Below are 23,557 nucleotides of genomic sequence, written 5' to 3' on the forward strand. Positions count from 1 at the left end.
TCTTCAAAAAAGTATCCAAAATGTATCCACCTTTCTCTTTAATAAAATGACGAATTTCTTAGTATTAATGATAACAAAGTTAAACTGAAATATAATGGTGTCATCAATAATTTTACTGATTATAAAATGGCTATGCTTGGCTGTAGTCCAAGATTCTGAAAACCTGCAGACAACAACGTGGCGTCACAGAACTACGACTGCAGCGCCATCCTAATTCTGGATTACATAAAATGGCGTGGCTGTGCCTTGAGGTCCCAGCTAGTATTATTACTGACTATATTACACTCATTCCTGTCTTGGGTATAGGTAGTCCCACCGTCAAGGAGGACATCCACCGTCAAGAAGGAAGACGTGACGATGATGGTCGCAAACGTTTTAACTGTATTTTCTTATATTTCCGGTGATTAAACCAGTTGATATGCGGAGAAAGGTAAGCATATTGATCGATAGATAATGTTCAAGTATATAAATATAGTAAAGTAGATAGTAAAAGGCTATAATGTTGGCCAAATCTGCTCAACCGGCGTGTTACCGGCGGGAGTCACTTGTATCTGATGACTTGAGTTTAGATGTATTCTTGGGATTTACTGGAAAGTAGTATAACAATAAATCACAAGGTGGACGTTACTTGTACAGCCGCGATCCAAAGTTTGTAACCAGGTCTTGTAGCCGAGAGTATCCTATAGGGCTGGCGACCGAACACCGCCGCCTCCCCATCCAATGATAGTTGAGACGATGTCAAGTGGCGGATCCAGGGGCAGCACCTGAACACATCCCCGCCCCCCTCCCTCCGAAGCGGCCACTCCTGTACTCACGCATTTGTGAATTAGTTACCCTTTATGCATAGAACTAAACATACCCAGAGGTTCGTTACTAATATTAGGCCAATTTAGTGTGCAAAGGTGGGCAACAAGTTATAATCACATGAAAGCCTAGGAAAGTCGATCAGTTCCTGTCGTGTGCACCATGCTGTCATCTGGCCAAACCGTGTACGTATACAGTTACGATCCTAAATTTGTATCCAGCCCCCGCCTCCAATAATAGCTCGTTAGAGTGGTAGTTAATGAATTGTTAGACGGTGCGAGATTAATGATGGGTATTTGTTATTTAAGTACGAATTTCAGAATAATATAAATAATAAAAGTTTTGGGACGGGAGGAAGACGCAGTTAGGGCAGGCAAGGTGCAGCTACAGAAGTAAAGAACGTCATTGCTGCTACAGTAGTTTCAATTATTGTCAATAACATTATACTGAATGAGTAATACAGTGTCATTTTAATACGATGTCAACAGATGTTAGACCGGGAAATCGTTAGTTTCAACGTTTAAATATAAAGGTGAATGTCGGCTTACCCCATGTATCGAAGCCTTAATAGCTGCTGTCGAGCAGTGGTGAAGAGGATAAAAGTAAATCTATAACCCGATAGTATTTAATTAAGTACTTTTAATATTGTATGTTTGCGTTTCGACCCGATAGTAAACAGGCGTTTATTTTATTAAGCTACTTTTTATAGAACAGTTTTTCATGCTGAATACAGTGGTGATAATGGACGTTCGAAGAAATGGATTATTATTATTATTTGACCCTTTGGAGCCTTTGAAGTAGAGTAGATTTATTTTTGTTCTTACCCCCGAAGTGAATCGTTAAATTTTAGTAAATTAATTAGTGGTAATGTTACAGGCATGGTGAACTCCAGACGCCCAGCAGGACAAGATTAGGCTCGACGCAGCTCCTTCGTCACCCCGGATAAGGTGAGTGTTCTAGAATTGTGACTGAACGACTTAAATTTTTTTTTTTTTTTTACGTATTCCAGCATATATATATATTAGCTTATTCACTCACCACGAAAATTTCATTTATTTAAGGAAATTTTAATCATGCTGGTGCAGCCTTGTGGGAATTTCCTCGGATAATTATTGGTTTATAGGGAGACTTAATGACCACTTGTAGACATGCTAAAATATGGGGTGTTATTGTAGAGAAAAAATAGGGAGTACATATCTTGAAAAATTCTTTAAAAAAAAAAATTATTTTCAAAACATCTTTTGGAATTGGACTGCCTTGTTTGTACACATGAGATTAGACTACTTGACAGCTCGTTGTGGACAAAATTTAAAGAGCAGATTTTAAATACAATTTAAAAAGGTAAAAACTGTTAAGAACATTTATGACTTTGAAATTGCATAAGCAGTAGGGCAGCATATTGTGGACAGAATTAACCAGATTTAGACAAATTACTTAAGAACTGGCAATTTGTTTTAGACCCATTAAATTGGTCTGGTTTTGAAATATTTTTTTCGACAACTAATCGGAATGCTTGAGAACACTGATAAAAGAAACCTTGCACTAGGTGCTAAGGGCTTCACCGCCAATGCTATTTGAACTTGTCCGTCTTTACTTAATCCCAGGATTACCTACTGAAATCCTTTTCATTACCCTACAAACAGTCGCATAATTACTAGCCTCATATAATGTCCTCACCTCATTATTTTGTGTTTGTTCATATTTAAAACTTTCCTTTGTGTTTAATGTCCAAGGCTTTGTTTGGCTCGGACAGTACTTGCTAGCTCTCGGTGGTAAACTGTCCACAAGCACTGGAAGCAATGGACCTTTTGGTGACGATGATCCAACGGGAACTTCCGAAAATCGTTTATCTTGTCTTTCCATTGTTGTTCACCAGAAGAATAATTAGAGGGAATAGACAAAGTTAGGAATGAGATTATGGGAGGTAGAGGCCGCTCATACCTCTGGTAAAGAACCAGCCCACCACTAGCACATATAAATGCAAATTAGGATTGAACGTGTAATTACTTAGCTGGGTTAAGTACTGAAAACGAATGAAGTTGTAAGTTGGATACAGGGTGCCGTATATATTGACAGTTTTCTTATGGTAAAATTGAGTGTTGAATCACCTGAGCTCTTTTATCGTCCTTTTCTTGGGAGTTACTTTTAATGAGTAAATGTCTAAATCAATGCATATCCTCAAATTATTTTTAAAGATTTCAATTTATCTTTGCAGGTAAGTGATTCCAAAGCTCATCGCGGGACATATTACACGCCACATTGAAGGTACGTGCAGCATTCTCTCATTTTCTAATAATTAAATTCCTTTTCAGCTAACAAGATTTTATGACAGGTAAGAACCCGATGCCCTTCTATGATCAATAAAGAACTCTTGTGTCTAACGGTCCAGAATGTAACATTAAGTTTACATTCTGGACACGTTCTCTATTGGTCATAGAAGGGTATCAGATCCTTTACCTGTCATAAGGCACATAGAACATCCTCTTGACCTTTAGTCGTGGGGACAATTAGACCCCCCTGTCGTGGGGAGCATTAGACCCCCCCTGTCGTGGGGAGCATTAGACCCCCTGTCGTGGGGGAGCATTAGACCCCTGTCGTGGGGCATTAGACCCCCTGTCGTGGGGGCATTAGACCCCCCTGTCGTGGGGCATTAGACCCTGTCGTGGGAGACCCCCTGTCGTGGGGAGCATTAGACCCCTGTCGTGGGAGCATTAGACCCCCTGTCGTGGGGATTAGACCCCTGTCGTGGGGGCATTAGACCCCCTGTCGTGGGGAGATTAGACCCCCTGTCGTGGGAGCATTAGCCCCCTGTCGGGGGGATTAGACCCCTGTCGTGGGGGCCCCCTGTCGTGGGGCATTAGACCCCTGTCGTGGGGAGCATTAGACCCCCTGTCGTGGGGATTAGACCCCCTGTCGTGGGGCATTAGACATTAGTCGTGGGCATTAGACCCCCTGTCGTGGGGAGCATTAGACATCATTGCCTGTCGTGGGGGCATTAGACCCCATTGTCGTGGGGGCATTAAGTCGCGGGGAGCATTCCTTGTCGTGGGAGCATTACGTCATTACTACACCTCCTCGTCGCGGGAGCATTACTACCACCTCCCGTCGCGGGAGCATTACGTCGCGGGAGCATTACTACACCTCCCTCGTCGCGGTCGGAGCATTACTACACCTCCTCGTCGCGGGGAGCATTACTACACCTCCCGGGGAGCATCGTCGCGGGGAGCATTACTACACCTCTCGTCGCGGGGAGCATTACTACACCTCCTCGTCGCGGGGAGCATTACTACACCTCCTCGTCGCGGGGAGCATTACTACACCTCGCTCGTTACTTCCGGGCATTACTACACCTCGCTCGTCGCGGGGAGCATTACTACACCCTCCCTCGTCGTGGGGAGCATTACTACCTCGCTCGTCGCGGGGCATTACTACCCTCCTCGTCGCGGGAGCATTACGTCGCGGGGAGCATTAGTCGTCGTGAGGGAGCATTACTCCACCTCCCTCTTCGCGGGGAGCATTACTCCACCTCCCTCGTCGTGGGGAGCATTACTACACCTCCCTCGTCGTGGGGAGCATTACTACACCTCCCTCGTCGTGGGGAGCATTACTACACCTCCCTCGTCGTGGGGAGCATTACTACACCTCCCTCGTCGCGGGGAGTATTATGACACCCCCAATTGGAGGTCATAGGTTATATACGTGCAGCTGGAGACAGTGACCAGAGCAGATATGAAAAATGTCTGAATGACAAGGACTGTTGTAACTACAAGGAGGAGCACCAGGTTGAGGCTACCATTGACTTCATTGTTACGAGGTACCAGGCTATAATGAAGGTTACCGCAATTACTTCAATTGATACCAGGATGCAGGAGCACGCCCCTACAGTTAAGGGGTGTTAGAAGGCGGTAGGTCACATTGATGGTACAGTAGTTATACTGACAACATCTAAGGGTACACGGTGATCATGGCTTGTGGATCATGAGGTTTCATAACACGAAAGGAGATTCCTGGAAATGTAGTGTTTATTCTCTAAATCTAATTAGTTTGTTTGTCACATTGTTTGCTGAGTGGAAATACCAAATTGAAAATGTTATTTAAATTTGTATATGAAAATAGATTTACTTGGTTAGATAATAGAAGAAAGGATATATACGAGAGAGATTGTTGAAATTAGCTAGTGAATATATGGACAGCAAGTGGAAATAATGGTTAAAGAAAAAGTAGTAAGCAGTGAAAATGTTTTGCCAGGTGAGTTTTATTTATCAGGGTATCACCCACTATTAAGAAGGAATACATACTACGGGTTACTGTAGGTGTGCTGCTGTATATCAAGAAATAACCGACAATGATAGGCGAGGACAATTTCTGAGATGTTTTGCTAATTAGGGTTACGATTTTTTTTTTCCCCTTACATCTTTGTGTAAGGTGAAGCGCAGAAGCGTTTACAGCGCCCAACAGGGAAGCATGCTAAGTTCATGCTTGCCTTATGTCTCATGAGTTAAGGGCGTAAAAGCCTGAAGAGTCAAGGGCGTAGAAGCCGTTACGATCATTTTTTAGGAAAAGTTGGAAAACCACTTTTTCCGAAGCATTTGGGTGTAATGAAAGCGAATATTTTGTCACCCTCGATTTTGCATTCATACTGAAATTGCGAAAACAAAATGACCCAATGGGTGATACTAGTGTGAGTGACATTCAACGTTCTCGTCGTGCTGTTGCCGTTAATGTAGTTATATAGTTATCAAAGATTAACGTACTATTTTTTGTTTACATCAAGTTTGTATTACAAAAATACCTGTGGTCCACTTCCTGGTTTATTTGATATGCTAATTAATCCCTTCAATACGCTGTTTTCTTATTTATTTTACTCTAGCTACAGCCAGACGATTTTATTCAGCTGAGCAAGTTCCATCTCGTAGTCAAGTGTTCAAACGAAACTTGGTTACTTCTTCAGGATATAGACTGAAACGTTTCCACAGTCTATTTACTCATACCCCCTTTTTTTTTGCAAAGAGAACACCTTACTTAGAACATGAAGTCATCCTTATATAATTAGTATTTTCATCTTGCTGGCTCAGCTTACACGATAAGACTATGTACTTACTTGGGGAAACCCCGTCGGTATTGTCAACGCGTTATCCTGCTTTGTAATCTCTCCCAACTTAAAATATTATTGTAGTCTATGACAAAGCAAAATTAGGATCCTTGGAATCAGTTTTATAATTTCATAGTGCAAAATAATAAAATACAGGTAAACTGACAGGTGTGCTACAGCGTTGACGGCATGAGCCTCACAAGATTATGCACGATGCCGCGTTGGAACATCTACGGCGGAATAATCTGGTAAAGGAATGCCAGCATGGTTTATGCTCAGACGGTGTATCCAGGCATTCCTTACGAAATTGTTGTGGTTTAGATTTTCCATCGTGACATCGCGTATAATCGTCTGCGAGGTTGAATGCTGATGCTTAACAATTTTCTGAAGGTGTTGAAAGTGGACAAGACAACGGATCTGGATTAATGTGTTAAACAACGCGACTAGTTTAGATGTAAAGGAAACGTAAAAAGCTGCTATCAGGATTGCCACCCTTCCTGTGTAGTCTAACGCTTGGAAACATGTTTATCACTTATTTTCTTTTAGAATTTTAGAGGTAGGTTTAACAGAACGAATACCCTACAACGCTTCGTGGAATTCTATATTAATGCATGTTGTGAGGTGTGTAATCATTGGGTTATGTACAGTTATTTCGAAATTTTTTTACTAGGACTTTAAACTCGAAAACTAATACAGTACTGTACTTTAGTTAGGCTTTGAGACCACTAGTTACTTAAGATGAAACAGAATGTTCAGTTTGAGGTTACCAACGTTACCTTTCAACTAGTTATGTAAATAATAGATGCGCCTGTGTGCATGTAAGTTACTCATTCTACGCCGTAGCTACAAGACCATGACACTATTAAGGGTCTTGAAATTTTACGTACATAATAATTGAACGATATCATTTCCCCGACCGTCAACACCCCTGTACTAACGCGACCTGACCTCACTGGACATCCAGGGTAATCAGATTGTCAAAACTATTAGAGGTGCACAGTATAGTACAGTATAAATATTATCACCAGTTCGTTAGAAAGTTGGTACACGCATTCACACCCACCCACCCACCGTCTTCGTAATTTGAGAACTACAGATTTTGTACAAGAAACATTGATAACATTTTCACTCGCCAGTGTTTAGAGATATGATACATGATCATAAGTGAGACTTTTATCAGAGACAATGTCCACTGCCCATACACAGAGAGTGTACTAACATAATGTGGGCCACTCCATAATTATGAGGAATTACAATGTATCATTAGTCCCCTCTTCGAAGTTAAAATACTTTAATTATTAAGAGTTAAAATTATTTTGACAATACAGTTTGGCATCTTAATGAAGGAAAATACTGTATGCTGGTATCTGACTATTTGGTGGTTATCACAGTTTGTCCGCCGTGTCTATTGAGTAAGGCAGTGCACCGCTGTATGTGTAAGTGAAGAGAGCTATGGCTGGACCTACACCAATCAGAGAGGACCTAGAAAACGCTCTCAAGGAAGGCCATAAAGCCAGAGTGGCTTCACTTATCCAGAATCACAGCGATCTTCTCACCTCTAAATCATTACCATGGTTACATTTAGCAGTTAGTGCTCCTAAGAACAGTAGTAAACTTTTACGACTGTTACTCAAGGAGGGAATTTCCGCGGATGTTACCGATTCGTCAGGAGCCACAGCTCTACACTTGTCGGCCAAGAAAGGCCAAAAAAGGTGTCTTGAAAATCTTTTAGAATGGAAGGCCAAAATTGAGTGTAAAGACAATTTGGGAAGAACTCCATTGCACTATGCAGCTCTGTGCAAACATAAAGGAGTTGTAGCCTGTATACAAGTGCTGCTTGAGGCAGGGGCTTTTCTTGACGCATCCAACAAGAAAGGCCTCGCTCCTCTCCATGTTGCAGCTGAAGTTGACAATGTTACTGCTGCAAGGATCTTTCTGCATGCTGGTGCCTCACAGAATATGGTAGACGGAAGAGGACGGACGCCTATTCATATTGCGTCATCGATCAAAATGACGGAGATTCTGGTGCTTGCAGGAGCTGACATGACGACTGAAGACGCTGAGGGTCAAACGCCCCTGTACAAAGCCATTTCGCACTTTCCCTCTCTCGTCCACACAATGCTGACCTCCGGAGTGGCTGTCCGTGGTGACCCATGCGACAGTCAACTAGGTGTCTACTTTAACTTCAACGTCATTTGTAGACCAGGAAACGTCGAAGTAAAGTTGCTTAACGCTTTGGCACACGATGATCACTTCGATAGATTAAAACATCCATTGTGTGAAACGTTCCTTCATCTGAAATGGCTTCTTATTCGTACTCTATTTTGCATCAAGTGGGCAATGTTTGCTTTTGTGGTATTTGCTCTGACCATCAACGTGTGTCTGAGGGTCCATCTTCCCCTCCCTCAAGACTGCAACACCTCTACTTACACAGTGTGGGTGAATAATAAGTGTTCTTACATAAAAACTGCTGCTGTGCTACGGTGGTTATCGCTGTTGATGATGAGCGCAATAGTGATGAGAACATTGTTGCAGATCTCCGTGAAGAAGAGTCTTTTTTTGCGACGGAAGGACAAGTGGTTGGAGATGGTGTTTATAGTGTGCTCGATTCCCCTCTTGGTGACGGAGGGGCGTCTGGAGATGTGGGAACGGCAACTAGGGTCCTTCACGCTTCTTTTGGGTTGGTACGGGGTGACCATGATGGTGGGCCACATACCCTCTGTCGGCATCTACGTTCAGATGTTTCATGCTGTGAGTCCCAGTTTTATGTGTTTATTAAGATCTGCTGAGATTCCCAGTATATAAACACAAAACCACGCATGTAGTCTCCCACAAAAGCCCTATCGATAGCCTCTCCCTCTGCTCCACGAATCCCGAGATTCAGACTCGTGTATCCGAAGCTGTAGACAACTAGACATTGATGCATTAATGAGTCCATAAATACTTCAGATTCACTAGTATGAATCTCGGGGTTCGTGGTTCAGGAGGAGAGGCGACAGGACTTTTGTGTGCGACTGACTGTACATATACTTTCCACCCAAGCCTTTCACAGTAACACTTGGCAGATATCCAGTACAGGTGTATTGTCAATATAAGTTCATAGAAAGACTACCAGACTGGTACAATACCGGCATTTAAATCCCTCGCTTACTTAGAATAGCTAGAACCTTTACAGTGGTCCAGAAGAGTAAGAGAGACTTAATTGAGGTTGCATATGCACCTCAGTGGGAGGATACAGCTTCCAGGTAAAGAAGCTACCAGTATAGAATACAATAACCTGAAATAACTTTTTTTAGTAAGATGTGAAGTCGTTGAATAATCTACTTGTTGGAAGTTGTAACAAGCGTGAACTCTAAAACCGAGGTTAGACCAACACTTACGTTTATCTACAAACGGTACAGTACAGTATTGTGCTCATCAAAAAGTGCTCAACCAGCTAGTAAACTGACAAATGACAATGAGTATTACTGGGGCAGTAAACTTTAGGACTGGCAATAATGTACAGGTATTTAAGAAGGGACATGACAGGGAAAATGTTAGACGTTTAAAATATTGAACAGTATGGTGAACATTGTTTTCTTCAAAATATTATACTATACTATGAATGCTACGTTTCCTCTTCGGTAATTGGGGTTTTTATTGCTTGCTCAATCCTGAGCCTCTTCATTGAACGAGCATGTGTGTACTGGGGGTTGGATTACTAACTTGTTTGTGCAAATCGTCTACAGTTATCTAGGCCTTTCGGATATCATGCTCCCGTGGTGTTGGGTAATTTCCATCTCTCATAAGCCAGTTTGTCTGATAAAGTTTCTAGCAGTTGCCCCTTGGACTCCCCTTGAGGTGCTGTTCTGTCGACTCTAAACCGAGACAAAGACAAATTATCAGGGACAGATGCTACACCTGATGTTTTTAGAGGATGCATTAAATGTCAGATTTATTTTTTGCCCAGGAAAACATGGAAATGCCAGGGAAATTTTTTTGTAAACCTGGAAAAAATACAAACTTATTTGACCTCGACATGTTGAACTGATCCAGACTTAAGCAGATATCAATTAGATGCTGGTCTTTATTTTTATTTATTTATATATATGAAAGATATATATTACTAATGGGCCTTAGGATATACACAACCCACTATTTCGTATGATGTACAGTACTTAAAAAAAGATGTAAAACGTGTACCTGATGCTGTTACCGGATTTTGAGTAATATTTCCAACTGTTACCCGAAGTTGTGCGTTACTTACAGCCACTTCAATTTATATTAAGGAGTCGTCAATGATTTTCCCGGACTTGAAAGTTATTATCTTCCTTGAGAAGAGATGTTTTACCATTTTTCTTGACCAAGGAGTGATCTTCGTTTGGGAGAGACGTTGCCGTCAGGCCAGTTTCTGCTGGCTGCTGGGTAATGGGACGTAAATATGTCGACTATTGAGAAGGCAAAGTGGCCAAGGCTACTGCATTCCATCCCATTCCCTGTGCTTTAACCACGCCTATATGTGTGTCGTGGGATTGAAACTACCATATGTAATGCTTGGCAGATTGTTGAGTTGCCACTGTTGGCCCAAACAAGCTCCACATTACAAATGAGATTCCCTCTGGACATCATAACTGAATACCAAAGAGGTAGGAAACTGCTTTGGTCAGGCTTCACACAGGCCACTCTTAGCTAACACACGGTCACGTGGTACGGTCTACCTGCTGAAATTGGAAGCAAAATGCGATAGCCTTTAAAATAACCCTGGACGATGCCATCAGGAATTGTGAAGGGGCAGGGAGATACTAAATTGGATACTGGTACAGATCTGAATACAGGCATTTTCAGCATGTAGAAGGATGAGTTTACTACAGTATATGCCATTTGGCTTTGAAACCTATATCAGGGAGTACAGCCTACTAATGTAAAGCATTATATACTGTATTGCAGGTGGCACTGAAGATGATGAAGTTCTCAGCTGTGTTCCTGTCGCTGTTTGTGGGTTTTGCAGTCAGTTTCCACCTGTCATTTGTGGAGGTGGTGGCATTCAGAACGGCGTGGTCCTCTTTCATTAAGACACTCGTCATGATGGTGGGGGAACTAGACACTGCAGAACTGTTTGAAACTTCTGACTCTGATCAAAAGATATGGGGTAAGCAACATTAACACTAGAGCATGTTAAGATCTTTTGCACTTACTTCATAACGTACAGTATGTTAACTTAAATTGAGGACGATATCTTAAATGTCGAAGGCATTGTCGTGCTCTTCTCAGGAAGTCTGGAAGGCACTTTTCCATTTTTAATATTTGTCATGGGGAGACAAATTCACCATGCAAACAAATACTGTAGTGTATTTAAAAAGTGGGTCCACGTTTTGTTAATATTTGCATGGAGAAGCAGTCACCTATCTCTTGTTATTTTAGTCTAGTATATGATTACTGTACAAAGAATTGGTCAGCATCACCCACCTCATGTTTTATAATACAGGGAAGGGGGTATAGTACTGTACAGTATTTGTTCATAAGGAGAATCAATCAAGTGCCACCCTCCTCATATTTTCTTTTTCTTTCTGGTTTGTTTACTAATATTTGTTGCCATTACCCAATTAAGCATGTTGCTTTATTTAAAAGTTTAAATCGCTTTCATTTTCTGGTAACATTTACAGGTTACACTTCATAAATCATTGTAATTTTCAGCAACATTCTGACCCTGTCATTATGCCACTTGATATTAAAATTACAGGAACAGATAAAATGTGAACAGCAGTACTGTATTAACTCAAGATACCTTTAACTTGCAGTTTTGCCCGAGTTGATATTTATCATCTTTGTGCTGCTCATAACGGTGATCATCACAAACCTCCTAGTGGGCCTCGCAGTCCAGGTCTGTTGAAGTTGTTGTTCGAGTCTTGTACAGTATATTATAGTTACTGTATTTGTAAACAGGAATGAACCTGACACCATGCACAGTGAATACTTATGAATCAGTGAGAATTAAATGCATGTTACAGATTCACTTTGTGTGTTTGTTAGGGTTTTGATAAGTAGGCCTGTGTGTGGATTTATTTTGGATTTGAGCCGAGATACCTGTGTGTAGATTTTGCTTCCAGACCTTTCCTGCATTCCTTTCTTCTATTATTTCCCATTCTTTAAAATCTCTGCACTGTCTCCTTTGACCCATCCCACACTGAATTAAGGCTTATATGGGTATTGATCTACTGCCCAAGGTGTTATTTATTTACTTCACTGAACTGGTGAAAAAGGTAGGATTTTCAAGGTAATTTGGATGCCATTTTGACTGTTTTCTTCATGCTTCATTCTTAGGCTGGGATATATTGGTTTACTTCAGTCCATCCATCTGTGTGTGGCCTGATTTTGTGAACATCTCTTGAGGGAGTGCAGATTCTCATGTTTTAATATATCATACTCGAGGTCTCTAATGCCTGGGATTTGCTTTATCCTCCTCTGAAAGCTCTCTAGGGAATCGATCCATTCTGTAGTACGGTGACCAGAACTAAACCACATAATCCAAGCGAGGTCTCATGTACATAAGATATGCTTTACAGATAACCTCGCTGGTCTGGTTACTAACACCTAAATGTGAACCCAATCGTCGTCTTGCCCTCGTTTTATGCATACAGAATATACACATTGCTGTCTCGGTTTAAGGTTTCTACACATCATTAGCCCCTAAATCTTTCTCACCGTCAGATTTCTCTGTCAACGTTGATAACTGGGTTCCATATTTACATTTCCTAGGCAAAGTTACCGTACTTTATATTTTCCACTTTAAATTTCATCCGCCATTATTCAGAGCATGAGAAAAGTTTGTTTAGATCCTCCTTTAACTTTTTGGAGTCCTCGTCATTTTTAATTACACGCCTTGTTTCAGTGTTGTCAGCAAATTTACTCATTTTGCTATCTACGTCCACATCTAAATCATTTATGTATATAATAATGGTCTGAGGACTGAGCCATAGGGTACTCCACTAGTTAAGCTACCCCAGTCGGATTTAGTGATATTAATGCTGACTGTTTCCTGTCCTTTAACCAAACCCAAATTCAAGTTAAAATATCTCTTCCAATACGGTACACGAGCTTCCATTTTACATATTAATCTATCGTGGGGGACCCTGTTAAAGGCTTTGCTGAAGTCTAAGTAAACCACATCATAATCTAGTCGATTTTCAACTGATTTCAAAACTGATGAAAAGAATGCTAATATATTTGTCAGACATGATTGCCAGCTGATGAAGCCTTGCTGAGGATTCTTAATCAATTTGTGTTTCTCAAGGTCGAATCAAGTTTGTAACTATTGCTTCCAGTAATTTTCCTACTGTTTATATTAAACTGATTGGACGGTAATTAGAGGAAAGTGATTTATTGATACAATAGGAGCCCAGTCTAAGTAGTTTTAACTAAGATTATAAGGAAAAGAAGGATAGCCAAACTGAAGCTATACACTGTTCTTCAATAAATTTTGAGACCACTTGCTTAGTGTTTATAATGAGGACATTCTTCCCACACAGGACATCCAAGAATTGCAAAAGGTTGCTGGAGTTAGTCGTCTGGCCCACACAGTGGAGCAGGAGGCTTCTTTTGACTATTTTTTGTCTTCACGTTTACTTGAGTGCCCCTTCTCAGCAAATTTCTTAACCTGGATGAAAAAGCGTTACTCTCTTCTTCAACAATTTCCACCCATACCTCTTCATGAACCATCTCTAAAGAGGCTATCCTCAGTGTGGCTGAGCAATCAAGAATCAGGTAGTGTTTCTATAGTTTGTCTCATATTAAAAACTATTTAAAATAGATATTTGACATCAGGGGTGTACCTTTGTATGGTAATTAGCCACTTTACTAGCAAGAAATCAGTTATCAGCTGCAGCCATCACACATGGTACAGGTAATAATGCAATTCTGTGTACAGGTATATTCAATAAGTTTTAATTAAAAAACCCACAAGAAAATCATGAAATTGGTCATTCAGGAATGTAGAACTAAACCCATTCTGCGTGCTGCTTGGGAATGTTCTGAATGTCACGACCTGAATTTCTTTAAATAGATTGTTGATGTTTTGGTGTTATCAAATGGTATGGAGTTATACAGTAGCATTTAACTTGTCTTCATTATGCTATATTTAATAGTTGGTGTCATTTTTCCTTTTGCTGTCGTTCATTTTTGGGGTCTATGTGGACCTTTGAATAAATGTGCAGCTACCCAAAGGTACAGTATAGTGTTCCACCCCTCGGCGACCTTTCCGAATGTGTGGCAGTGTCGGAATCATATTCGAACCTTCTTTACAACTTTTAAGCTACAATTTGGCCGTCACATGAGCATATATCTCGCACGATAAGAACGTGTCACCAGTAACCTATTCACCACAATGATGACGGCTGAGAGTTGTATGCTATATACTAACAGTCTGTTTCAATATTTAATTTCATTGTATGATGCTGTACTGTACAGTATATAGCTTCTCAGGTGCCTTGGGTCACAGAGTTAATAAGCCGATTGTACATTAAAAAATAATAATACAAAAAAAAAGCAAATAGATAAATAAAAATAAATAAATAAATAAATTGAGCAACCACTTGTATGGTTATATCTATAAATACTTTGCCCAAGGGTTTGAATATGAATGCAAATACTACTTGGATTTCTAATAGTAATGTATACGAATACCCTGAAGTGCTATATTCAAATACCAAATACGAATACTCACCAACCGGCTAGACAGATGATCATTGGTATAAAGGATAACCGTAAAAAAAAAGTACCCCTGTATACTAGAGTAAAAATTATTACCTATACAGTAGTACCCCGATTTATGCGGTCAATTGAACCCATGGGGTACCGCGGAAAGTGAAAACCGCGTAAAGTGAACAACAAAACATATGGGATTACAGGCTTTTCATCATACAGTACTAAAGTTTATTCTATGATTTGAACATTTTACAAAATAATATTACAGTACGGTAGGTGAATTAATCTAATATTTTTCAAGCATATTATGATTATAAAATTTCTTCTCTGCTTCAACAGAATATAAAACATTTGGACATATGGATCATTACAATGTGGTTATATTCCCCTATGATCCAACGAATCCTGGAAGGGTTTACAAGTATCAACAAACCACACGAAAGATGGTTCCAACATCCTACAGTCTCCCATCGTGGATAATCAGGAATACCAAGAAACTCATTGAAAATAACCCCAATATTGGTTACCGTGATGCAGATTTTATATATGGATGTGACTCTGATTGGGACAGTAGTTCTGATGATAGCGAATAAGTTCACTGGTAATGATATTTTGACTGACAGTAGTAGATGTAATGTACTGTAGTTCAGAAAGAAGTGACCCTTAAACTTTCATTGAACTTTATGACCAAGTAAATTATTTAAAGGAAGTTTAACTATACTAAGCCAACTCTCTCGTTAAACAGCGGAGTAAGTTACAATAAATTGTTTTTAATGTTTCTGTATTTTTTAAGTTTCAAACATTTTCATTTGAACTAACGACACTACTAGCCATATTGACCAATTCAGGCCACATCTAAGGTAATTAAAATTATTCCTGAAACAAAATTTTAATTTAGCTAATTAAAAATAAAAACCCAAATTAATTCCTAAACTTTGGTATTAATTAATCATTCAGTGTTGATATGATTTGTCAAATTTTGCTTTGTGATTTACTCAGGTAAACTAAACTTCAGTCTGTTTAAGCCTTACTGGTATATGTAAAGGTTTTGTTTTAACCCCGAGTTGTTTTGCCTGTGTTGCCATATGGAAAAAAAATGCAAGGAACCTGAAACTTCCAATGGTGTTGGCTGCCATCCTGCAGCTAACATCCACTGATGATGGCCACCGTTTAAAGGTTAAACAGAGTGGTTATTTATTTATTTATAATTTTAATTTCAATTAAATTTGTCAGCAGTGGCCTCATCTTCTGGTGTTGAATGAGTCTTCTCTTATGGATTTGTTCAGTTGAAACTAAGGAACTGCCTTGGTACAGAAAAAGCAGCAAAACTTTTCTTTCTTTTTAAGCCTTCAAATGTAGACACCGGTCATGGTAACAAAGATGAATGAAATGAGAACTTGTTGTTTGTAATGTGTGATGTAACAATGACTTAACACATTAGAATTGGATTTTTATAAATATTAAATGTCGTGTATCCAAGTGTTGTGGTTTAGTTGTTTTCGTTTTGCTTTTCTACTTGCAACTGTTTTATTACAGTGTCCTTAATACTTAACAACCCCTACATGTTCTAAGTAAAAGTACAGTACAATAAAACATGTAAGCAAAGTGATGTTATTTATCTTAAACTTGTGTTTGTTGTTTCAGTTGCAAAACAAATATTGTAATTTCTGTTGTTAGAACATTGATAAGTGAACATTATGAAAGTGAAGGTTTCTTGTGCTTAAATGTGTAGGCTTAAATAAACACATACAATGATTCATTCGTGATGTAACATGACAATAAATGCACACACTTAACTCACCACAAATGATGTTGAGGTGAGGTGGTACAATTGGAGTTATGTACTGGGAGTTACCTCCTTAAATTATCAAGTTTAATATCCAATATAATTCCTTTATGGAATCTTTCAGCACCACTGCTTTGACTTGAACTTGATGGCCTTTTCCCATTCATCTTGAATAAAGGTACACAGTAACACAGACACAAAACTGAACACAAGCCAGGGAGCAAATTCAAACTGAGCAGTGTCATTGTTGTGCTGGGTAGGCACAGTTTCCTCCAACCATCTTTTACCAATCTCCCAGAATCCACAAGAGATAAATTTTAAAATTCCGGTGAATTTCTTTTGTTGTATACCTGTATCGCGATTTTTTCTTTGGAAACATTAAAAATTTGAACCAAATTCCTTTAGGGCGAATTTTTTGGTCATACGTAATTTCAAAATTCTGTAAGAGCGAATTTCCATAATCTAGGCTTCCGTAATGCGGGGGTTGCCTGTACACAGTATGGCAGGTGACACAAGTGAGGCAGAGGAGGGAAGCTGCAGTAGTGACACCTGGCAGTTTCTTGTGGAAACTCGTTCGCCTGCACATTTCAGCAGCATACAAAATCAGTAATACCAGTTGCAATGAAAATTTGTGAATACAGGGGGTCCCCAATTTACAAACGTCCGACTTACAAACACCCGCCGATATGAATGAGGTCCTCTGAGGTCTGTTATTCTAAGAATCTGACATAAGTACAACTGGTTCATAGTATTAACGTATGAGAAGTAGTTTGTGTGGCGTAGCAGTGAAGCAGAGTGGCAGGTGGAGGGAGTAATGTGTCGCCCAGCCACGCACCTCGAGGGAGCGTCGGTACAGTACTCCTTGCCCGCACCTTGGTAATGTGTGTGATCAAGACCAAACTGTTGTTTTTTTGCTTACTAACTATTTTTCTGCTTATCATGGACCCTTGCTTGTTGAAACAAACTGATCTGATCAATCTTCTGCATATTTCCATACATATACTGCTAAGGGTGTGTACTTTTTCCACATGTTAATAGCTGCACAAAAGTCATGTATCCTTACCCCAATATCAATACAGTATCTCTGAGGACCCCAAACTTACTGTAATTGTCACTCATTCAGGTCTCCAATTTCTGAACATTATAGTTTCTTCCAGCTCTCAGAAAACTATATACTGTACAGTACACTTAATTGATTTCAACTTTCCCGCCGTTGTAAGGCATCTGTGTGATCATCATGAGCACCACCAATATTTAATCCACTTGAAATTGTGGGGTCAACATTTTACTGTAGTAGTTTAAATATTATGTACAGTAGTCAGATATTTCATGGAGTGTTTGGTAAAGTAGATTCACATTTTGGAAAAGGGGTAAAAAAAATCTAATTATGGAAAATAAGTTTGTTCACACAAGAAACAAATCTAACCTTTGCTGTTGCTCGAAATTTTGAGGCATAACTTTAAACTGTTGTACAGATACAGTATTCTTCTGTTGTCACTAGATGAAATTTAAGGACATTTTTTAAATAATGGTACAGGTATCAAAGACTGCAAACCTTGTAGCCATGACTTAAGATGTTGAACACACATGAACGTCTACTGTATCATTGTAACTATTCAACAACAGTAACATAAAACAAAACAAAATTTTATACAGAATAAAAATTTGCTTGGACAATATATGTACGTATAAATATATACATATATACAGTACTGTATACAGTATTACAAAAGCAGTATTTCCTGGTGATAGAAGATGGGGTTGTGTATCAGTACCAACACATTGCACCTTGAAATGATATGAAATGTAAAGTACGACAATGTTTACTTGTCCTGAACTAAAAATGAAGTACAGTATACCTTTAACCCCTGGGCTTTGGGTCACGTCGCATGGCGTTTTGATCTTTTGAGAGCCTATTTGAATAAAAAGGGCGGACCTGGCTAGATTACTTAGCCAAGTAGGTACTCTATTTATCTCTCGCTCACACATGAGAGCCTCACAGTCCCTATTCAGCTTTTGTGGTATAGGCATCTTGCCCTTGGACTCGACTTGCTTCACCATTTCTATCCCCAAGCACTTATCCAGTATTATGATCAATTAATGGATTGGTAATAAATATTGTTAATAGTAATAACGGTAAAATAAGTGTCCTGTACCTCATACTGCCTTCAAATTAATGTTGTTTATCTCATTATTACGGCGTCACACACATCACCAACATTCTCGACTATTACTAGCCCTGGTGTTGCCAACCTGTGGTAAAGACATTTATTTAATTCCTGTTTAAATTATGTATGGCCAGTTTGTAAAACTAGAATTGCTTTTATTTGTTTTTATATGTTACTGAATATACCTGTTAGGGGGGTGGGGGGGGTGCCGACCATAGCTCGAAGCCCAGGGGTTAACTTGTTGATATTTACATAAAGTAGATATTTTTATTCTTGGCATAACTAATAATTAACTAAATTAACTAATTTTTGTTTTAGTCTATTTTGTTCTGTACTGAAATAATTTTGGATACTAAAGGCTTCATTAAATTTTACATAAAAATGGGATCAGTACACAGTAATGTTGCTATTTTAAAATGCAGTTGGTGGAATTCTGCAAGTTACAATAATCTTAGAGATTGTAATACCAAGAATTATTTTCCCATCAATTTTTACAGTTATAATCATTGAGAGAAATTATGAAGAAAACATTTGTTACCTCAAAACACCAATTGTCATATAATTTGTGATGCCAAAGCCCTCTAGCATACCAAACTTAAATCTCTGCCAACCATAGGAACTTGAGACTTTGTTCGTACAGCACAACCCTGCACTCTTTCCAAGTGCTCACAGTAAAAATGGCAGTGACTTAATCAATTGAGTTACATATATACCATATATATACATGCATACTCTTAATTCTTTAATATACTGTATTATAATTAGTTTTATGTCAAATATAATTAATTACCAAGTCTACTAAAGACATCAGTTTTTAGTGGTATCTTTTCTTCACTCACAATTTCACCAGTCTTCTTGTTTACTTTTACAATTTTTTTTACAAATTTTTTTCCTGAAGATGAACTTGATGAAGATGTGGCAGCTGCTGAAACTACTGTTCTCCCTGGTGATAATGTCTTAACTTTCAACTGATTGGAAGTACCACCACTTGACAGAGTCAGTTTGGTTGACGATTTTGATTTACGTGCCTCTTCAGTCTCTCTCGCAAATATTCCAGCGCTTGTACATGCACTAATTAATGTGGAGCTTTGGAGTCCCAATCTGCTCTTGATACCTGTGGTAGTATCTGCAGACATAGTTGCAACTTTGGTACCTCCTGAAATGGCCGTTACAATCTTCTTCCTTGTAAAGTTAGGCTTTTCAAAACTGTCGTTGGATGAATACTTTAATATTCCTTGATATTCTAATGGTTTTCCAGGACTAAGTTCACGCTCAACAGCACCCCCATTTGCACCATCATCCTTGTTACCTAGTCTACCAAACACAGATGGTGATGATTTTTTATTACTATCGGTGCTTGTAGCTGTGCGAATGATATCCTTCCCATGCATCGTGATTGTGATCTTGGGGTTTTCACTGGTAGTGCTTGTCACAGAATTATCACCTAATCTATTGAATACCGAGCTCCTCTTGTTGGTATTTGACGAGTCGTCATCTTCAACTGACCTTTTCATTCCACTACCCAAACGTGCTGACAAACTCTGAGAGAGATTAGAGTTGTTGGGAGGAGAAGGGGGTCCTTCTTTCCGGACATAGTGCTCTAGCATTCTTGTTGCAGGTGTACTTTTCTTACTAGATGAATGTGAAGCGCCTGTATCATGCTGGGAAGCTTGTGGCATCGAGGTCTGTAAGACTCTCTGGCGAGATAACTGACCGGAATAAACTTTGGCATGCTTCAATATTGCTATAATATCGCCCATGACAGTGATGCCCATATCCCGTAAATAATCTCGATTCAGATCGAGGAGCATGTCTTGTTTTATGCGATTGTCTGTGAATATGATGGCATAATTTGTTGCTTCTCCAGCAGGGATGCCTGCTTCAGTGAAGAACTTTAACCACGTTGAAGTATCACTAATGGACGACATCTTTAGTCCTGTGGTAAAGAAAAAAATACAATGTTAAAAATAAAGCAGATTAACATAACTATGGACAGCCTCCCATACCCATCTAACATACGGTTTATGTTGACTCGCACTGTAAAAGATGACGCTTCCTGCATATATTTTACTTGTTGAAATATGAAAAATAATACCTGTACCTGTATGATCCAAATTAAATGACAATATTTTGAAAGTTTTGAGAAATAATGCTGGTCTGTAGTGTATAGTACTGACAAAAATGTATGGGAGCGTCATGGTGCCATGTACGTACAGTGTATGTTAAATCTAACCTTGCTGTAATTATGGAATCTGCTTGTTAAGCCACCAATTGAGAGGAGTTTTTTGTTCTAAATTTTGGCCTGCCTGTGCTATAATGAGGGGGGGAGGGTCAGACAGTTATACATTTAGTTAATAGTCAGTAGTGATCATGCATGGAATTCTATTGAATTTTATTTAGGGAGAGTTTTGAGTAATTTGACTGATTTCACTTAGGAAAGTACAAGTTCATGGAGATATACATTGTTTACTTCTGACTCAACCAATCGGCAGAAGTGTTTGTCATGAGATACTCGTTCACATGCCCTTACTCGCATTTTTATCGTAAATTTAATTTTTTTTTAGTTATTATGAAGTGCTAGAGGGTAAATTGTGGGGTAATAACAGGATAAAACTAACCTTACCAAGCAAACTTTACATTGATTTTACATACCGTAAATTATCAGATGCTGGAATATAAAGGAGGTACTGTACTTTGGTCAACGAAGTGCCCTTAAATGCAAAGTCAGTGAGGATATTTCTGTCTTGGCAAGTTCCGTCATTTAGTTCGTCTTTTAGTACAAAATCAAAGGTTCTTATCTTGACGGTAGTTACAATCTGAATCGTACTTTGCATAATTCACAGAAGTTGGCAGAATAACATGTCTTAAAAAATGTCAATAGCAGCAGCTTCATTTTCAAAGACGCGATGATAGTTTGTAAAGGTGACAAAGAACACCCATTGTACCCAGAGTCCATTTTGTGACTAGCTAAGCAAAATCTAAAACACTAAAATATATAAATTTATGACAGAAACTTGATACAGTAAAGGATTATTGTTTTTGGTTAATATATAGGACTAACCCGCCAGGCTACATAGCACCGATGGGGCCGTATCATCTCACGTCCAGAAATGCCTCACATTTCACCATAACATAGTAGAGTAAGTTCTTTCTGTTTAATATAACAGTGAAGTTAGGTAAGGTTAGGTAGGTTTGTTTGGTTAGGTCTGTTCTTCATAACCACAAATGTTAAGTAGCATTTATTTTAAAAATATCCGTTTTATAACATTTCCACAAACAACAACAGTGTCCACTATAATATAACAATGAAAATCCGGCGTTTTTATAATTGTTTTCAATCAATTTCGCCCGAAGGTTAGTCCTATATAATTACCTTTTTTTTACCATCACTATTTAATTATTAAGTTCGATGACCTCCCATTTCTGAATCGTAACCCCTGATAGCTTTGTTGTATACCTGCACGGGTCCGACTAATTACCCAAATGTAGCCGCAATGTAGTCAAATAATGGTCCTACATGAATAAATCGGACTGCCAATCACTTCTCGACTAGTATTTGGTGTCACAAAGTAAAAAAAAAATTGGAAAACGTAATTTAATTTGAGTTAATAGATCAAGTGCATGTACCCAACCTAACCCAACCCAACCTAACCCAACCCAACCCAACCCAACCCAACCCAACCCAGATTAAATTAAGTTTACCAATTTTTTGTGACTTTATGACACCAAATAATAATCGAGAAGTGATTAGCAGTCCGATTTATTCATGTAGGACCATTATTTGACTTCATTGCGGCTACATTTGGGTAATTAGTCAGACCCCGAACTTGCACTGTCTAGACACACTGGACTATATCTGCCTGCACGGGTTATAAACACTAATTACCTATATACATGTTGAACTATAAAGACTATACCTATACTGTTCTTATACATATTGAATTATATACCTGAAATATCTTTATACATCCTAAACCAATATTATAAACATATATGACCATCCATTTACTTTACACACTTTTAAAGACAACAACCATTAATTTATATACCCAACACAAAATCTAACCCACCTTGAAAGTTTGTTCTGTGAGCCCAATAGAATAGTGAAGGTCAGGTATGATATATGGGGGATAATAAAGTCTATTTACGGAACATCCACCGACTCTGAGGACGCCATAACATTGTGTTCGAATAGTTGCCTCCAAGTTTAATTGAGTTTTTAATTTATATTCTGGTTATATAAAGTCTTTGGGATTTTATTTTTTTTTGGAGAGAGATTTTTTTTTGTTAATCTGGATGTATATTTTTAGGGTTTATAGAGTTAAGTTTGATATTATTTATATGAACATACGAACAGAGGGCGTTCACCTGACCATCTGACTCAACCTCATGCTGCTTAAAGTTAAGAAAATAATACCATAAACACCACTGCTAAATTCCATAGATTTTTAGAGAATGAGTAAAATCGCCATATAAATTTAACATTACATAATAAAGGGAGGGAGGGAGGGGGGGGGGGTATTTTACGAATGTGTCCTGGGTTCAGTCCCCGACCCAGAAGTGAGGCAGGTGTGGTATCCAGTGTAACCTTACCATAGCAGGTTTTATCCGGTTGGGTACTCGTATATTTCCTCCTATACTAACACTGATCATTAAAGGCCATAACTAAGAATAGACCAACTGCCCGAACTGCTAGTAAGTGATGAAATTATAAAATTACTTACACCATATTCTATAGCTTTGATTAAACATTAGTGATCAGTTTTGATAGTACTGGTAGTACGGTAGTGGTTTTACCTAGTACTTTGCTGTACCATAAAATTAAAGTAGAGTACTATTACTAGTAGGGTGACAGGTGAGGGACGTAAAGTTATTACACTAGTTTTTTTTACCTGACCCACATTTGTTTCATGTACTGTACTGTATTGTAATTTGAAATTTTAAGGCGTAGAATAATCTATTAACGCTTTAGATTTTACACGAGGACACCAGAAGTCAGCCTTATAAAGTGAGACTAAGATTGGCTTC

The 23,557-nt window shown here is 38.9% G+C and overlaps 2 protein-coding genes across 3 annotated transcripts; one reads left to right on the forward strand and one right to left on the reverse strand.

Annotated features, from left to right (window-relative positions):
* Window positions 1-7,278: 7,278 nt before the first annotated feature.
* Window positions 7,279-16,180, forward strand: LOC121856170 (transient receptor potential channel pyrexia-like). 2 transcript variants are annotated; one of them, XM_042351500.1, is made up of 5 exons: window positions 7,279-8,647; window positions 10,823-11,024; window positions 11,674-11,756; window positions 13,402-13,636; window positions 14,915-16,180. In XM_042351500.1, the coding sequence occupies exons 1-5, from the start codon at window positions 7,349-7,351 to the stop codon at window positions 15,166-15,168; spliced, it is 2,073 nt and encodes a 690-aa protein (XP_042207434.1). In that variant the 5' UTR covers window positions 7,279-7,348; the 3' UTR covers window positions 15,169-16,180. The 2 variants fall into 2 exon arrangements, with proteins under 2 accessions (XP_042207434.1, XP_042207435.1); XM_042351501.1 differs by lacking the exons at window positions 10,823-11,024; window positions 11,674-11,756.
* A 1,566-nt stretch (window positions 16,181-17,746) lies between these two features.
* LOC121856171 (uncharacterized protein C19orf47 homolog) lies at window positions 17,747-22,738 on the reverse strand. The gene is made up of 2 exons (XM_042351502.1): window positions 22,600-22,738; window positions 17,747-20,465 (listed from the first exon to the last, which is right to left on the reverse strand). Exon 2 carries the CDS (start codon window positions 20,455-20,457, stop codon window positions 19,312-19,314), a length of 1,146 nt encoding a protein of 381 aa, XP_042207436.1. The 5' UTR covers window positions 20,458-20,465; window positions 22,600-22,738; the 3' UTR covers window positions 17,747-19,311.
* Between the last annotated feature and the right edge of the window lie 819 nt (window positions 22,739-23,557).

Source organism: Homarus americanus, unplaced genomic scaffold, assembly GCF_018991925.1.
Source record: "Homarus americanus isolate GMGI-L3 unplaced genomic scaffold, GMGI_Hamer_2.0 scaffold48016, whole genome shotgun sequence".
In the NCBI taxonomy this organism is placed as follows: Eukaryota; Metazoa; Arthropoda; class Malacostraca; order Decapoda; family Nephropidae; genus Homarus; species Homarus americanus.